The sequence below is a fragment of the Euleptes europaea genome, chromosome 2 (assembly GCF_029931775.1).
Source record: "Euleptes europaea isolate rEulEur1 chromosome 2, rEulEur1.hap1, whole genome shotgun sequence".
NCBI classification, from domain to species: domain Eukaryota; kingdom Metazoa; phylum Chordata; class Lepidosauria; order Squamata; family Sphaerodactylidae; genus Euleptes; species Euleptes europaea.
The window spans coordinates 103031727-103034718 of record NC_079313.1 but is presented as its reverse complement, the minus strand read 5'-3'; the positions used below and the strand labels follow the sequence as shown (position 1 = coordinate 103034718).

At 48.0% G+C, this 2992-nt stretch overlaps 1 protein-coding gene across 1 annotated transcript; it reads right to left on the bottom strand.

Moving 5' to 3' along the window:
* Positions 1 to 786: 786 nt before the first annotated feature.
* On the bottom strand, positions 787 to 2368 carry RABIF (RAB interacting factor). Its single transcript, XM_056845283.1, has 2 exons — positions 2213 to 2368; positions 787 to 1034 (listed from the first exon to the last, which is right to left on the bottom strand). Exons 1-2 carry the CDS (start codon positions 2366 to 2368, stop codon positions 789 to 791), a joined length of 402 nt encoding a protein of 133 aa, XP_056701261.1. The 3' UTR covers positions 787 to 788.
* Positions 2369 to 2992: the final 624 nt, after the last annotated feature.

The following is a 2992-nucleotide window of genomic DNA, read 5'->3' as shown; positions in this document are numbered from 1 at the left end:
AAGCAGACCCTCTTTCTTCAAGAGTGCTCTACTGTTTTGATTACCTGATTCATCCCCCCCAGCAAAACTTTATAGAAAGATTCACATACACAAATTGAGAAGCATAGATTTAAATTTAATGAAATAAGAATTTTCATAATGCTTTTGACATTCAGTGACATTGATTTCTTGTAGTTTAATTGCGACTTTCATTCATCTTTTTTCAACTCTGCAATGTCCATCAATCAGGATGTGGCTTTTAATGAAAGCACAAGCTATCCATACTAGGGTTATAAATGGAAACCAACAGAAATATAGCAGCGATGCTTGTAAACATAGTCCAATGTGTACATCCTTTGGTCCACAGTACACCAAAAAGCCATAAATCTGGATATGATGCTGTTGAAAGGGGCTAAAAGTTTTCTAAGCTTACTCTTCACAGGACAAACACTTCAAATGTATTTCATTTTCTACTTTAATCATTAAAGATGGTGAACCACCAAAGTCCTCCATCTCAGAATATACCCATGGAATCTGCATAATATTACTCTGGAATAGAAATAAGGATGAGATTTAAAAGGGAAGGGAGAGATTCAAGGGAGCTGCGACTTATTTGATAAGGAATATGTACAAATACTTCTTTTGAAGAACCACAGTAGAGCACCTCTTTTTTGTTGTTGTTGCCACTTTCAGGGCTACATAAACTTGGCATTACAAACTTGGTATTTACTAGAGGGAAACATGATATTTATAATGTGGAACAAGCTAGCTGACAGTATGCCCAGCCATATTTGTCTTTAGGCACCATGTCATTCATGGGACACCCGATCCAAGGCCACATAAAAACTCTTCTTGTCATCCAAGCAGTGCCAGCCAATAGGACCGATTTCACAGTCTGCACAGATTAGAAACTTTATGTTTCCAACATCCTTGGTGAAGCCAACGTTTTCGAAAGAGAACATGTCATCGACCAGCCAGTGGTTTTGCAGAACGTCTCCATCTGGGTCACTGCTTGCCACCAGCGCGGTTTTCTTCTTCATGGAGGGAAGAAAAAGCTGTCAAGAAACAAGGAAATTTGATACCTTGAAAACCAGCAATATGACTGACACCTATTACAGTTGCCAATATGCAGGTGGGGCCTAGATTTCTCCCCAAACTACTTGTGATTTTGAAACTATAGAGGTCAGTTCCCCTGGATGAAATGGCAGCTTCAGAGGGCAGACTCTTGTAACAATCCCTCTGAGCGTCCTCCCCACACTTCACCCTCCACAGCCACTGCCCACCAAATCTAGAGGAATTTCCCAAGCCAGAGTTGGTAATCCTAACACCTATGGGGGAGGGGCCATGGCTCAGTGGTAGAGCATCGGCTTGGCATGCAGAAGGTCCCAGGTTCAATCCCTGGCATCTCCAGTTAAAGGGACTAGGCAAGTAGTGGAGGCAGAGTGGAAAGCAGGGAGGTATCACTATGATTTCTCCTCCCTTGTAATAAATTACATAATGGCAAAACCCATTAGCAAGTAAAAGAACGTTAGGGTCATGGAGAGTGTGAAAGTTTGTCTCTAGGCAAACAGAAAGTTTTAATCTGATAAAATAGAAAACTGGGGAGGTGGGGGTTGGGTGTGCTGTATCTTCTCCTACTGCTTGTCATAGCCCAATAGCTGGGAAACCTCTGCCTGAGACCCAGGAGAGCTGCTGCCGGTCTGAGTAGACAAGACTGACTTTGATGGACCAAAGGGTCTGATTCAGTAGAAGGCAGCTTCATGTGTGATCTAGGACACCCTCTACCCCACCCAAGATACAGTTGATCAAAACATGTGTGGGTGCAAACAAACACCATCCCTTTTCTACTGCACTGAATCTTTATATTAATCCATCCCCTCAACAGCGGCAGAGTTTCTGGGTGCAGAGTAGGCCTCCCTTCAGGTTCTGCATCCAAGGCTCATTTCCAACGACCTCGGCGCGCCTCAGTGCCAGAACCTGTGCCGAACCCCAGCTCTGCAATGCCAAGCAGGCAACAAGAGATGGGCGCGCGCAGCGTGGCTCTTACCGCCTCCCTCCCCAGGGACCCCCAAACCACGAATCCCCGGGGGCGGAGAGGCCTCCAAGCACACATAAGGAGCTCCAACGTGTCTCAAAACGAAGGGGGGGGGAATCTCTTCCCTTCTAGAAACCCCGCAGGCAAGGAAGCCCCTTCTTCGTCCTGGGAAAGGGGGGCCCCCTTTGCGCTCCCTACCTCTCTGCGGGCGAAGAGGGCTGTCCCGGGCAGGAGGACGCGGGAGCCGCATCGCTGGCACAGCACCGCCTTGCGGTTCCGGCCCCGCGCGCACACCAGCTCCTCCGGCCCAGCCGCGGCGGCCTCTCCCTCCATCCCCGGACCGGGCGCCGCCATAACCACGCAGGCGCAATTGGGTAAGGGCGGGGATCGGGATCCCCCTCCCCGTCCTCCTTCCGAGGTCTCCAGCAACCGCGCGGCTTTTTGCGCGCGGCCCTTTACGCACGGGCGGCTTTGCCTTGGCTTCCCCCCCCCTCTCCGAGTTCTGCACGGGGGCTTACTGCTGAGTGGGGGGTTTGGATGGGGGAAAAGGTGCATCTAGGGAGGGGCAAATCCAAGGCGGAACCTCCCGTGCGTTTTAGCAGCTGCACCTGTTTTTTTTTAAATACTTTTTTTTATTTTTCTTCATTTAATCTATCCACCAAAAAACAATATCATCATCATAAGAAAGAACAAATATTATTGTAACAGTGGCCCAAAAGATCTCCCGGGAATAATTGGCATCCAGACTGCTAGGGAAGCTGGGGGAAGTAATGTCGCCCTAGATACAGGCTTGCTCTCTGTGTGTCTATGTCTGTAGTAATTGGGGCAAGAGTCACAGTAAACCAGGGGCGGGGAGACTTTTTTCTGCCAAGGGCCATTTGGATATTTATGACATCATTCGCAGGCCATACAAAATTATCAACTTGAAAATTAGCCTGCTATATTAGGTCAAACATTTAGCCAAGAGGCACGACCGGA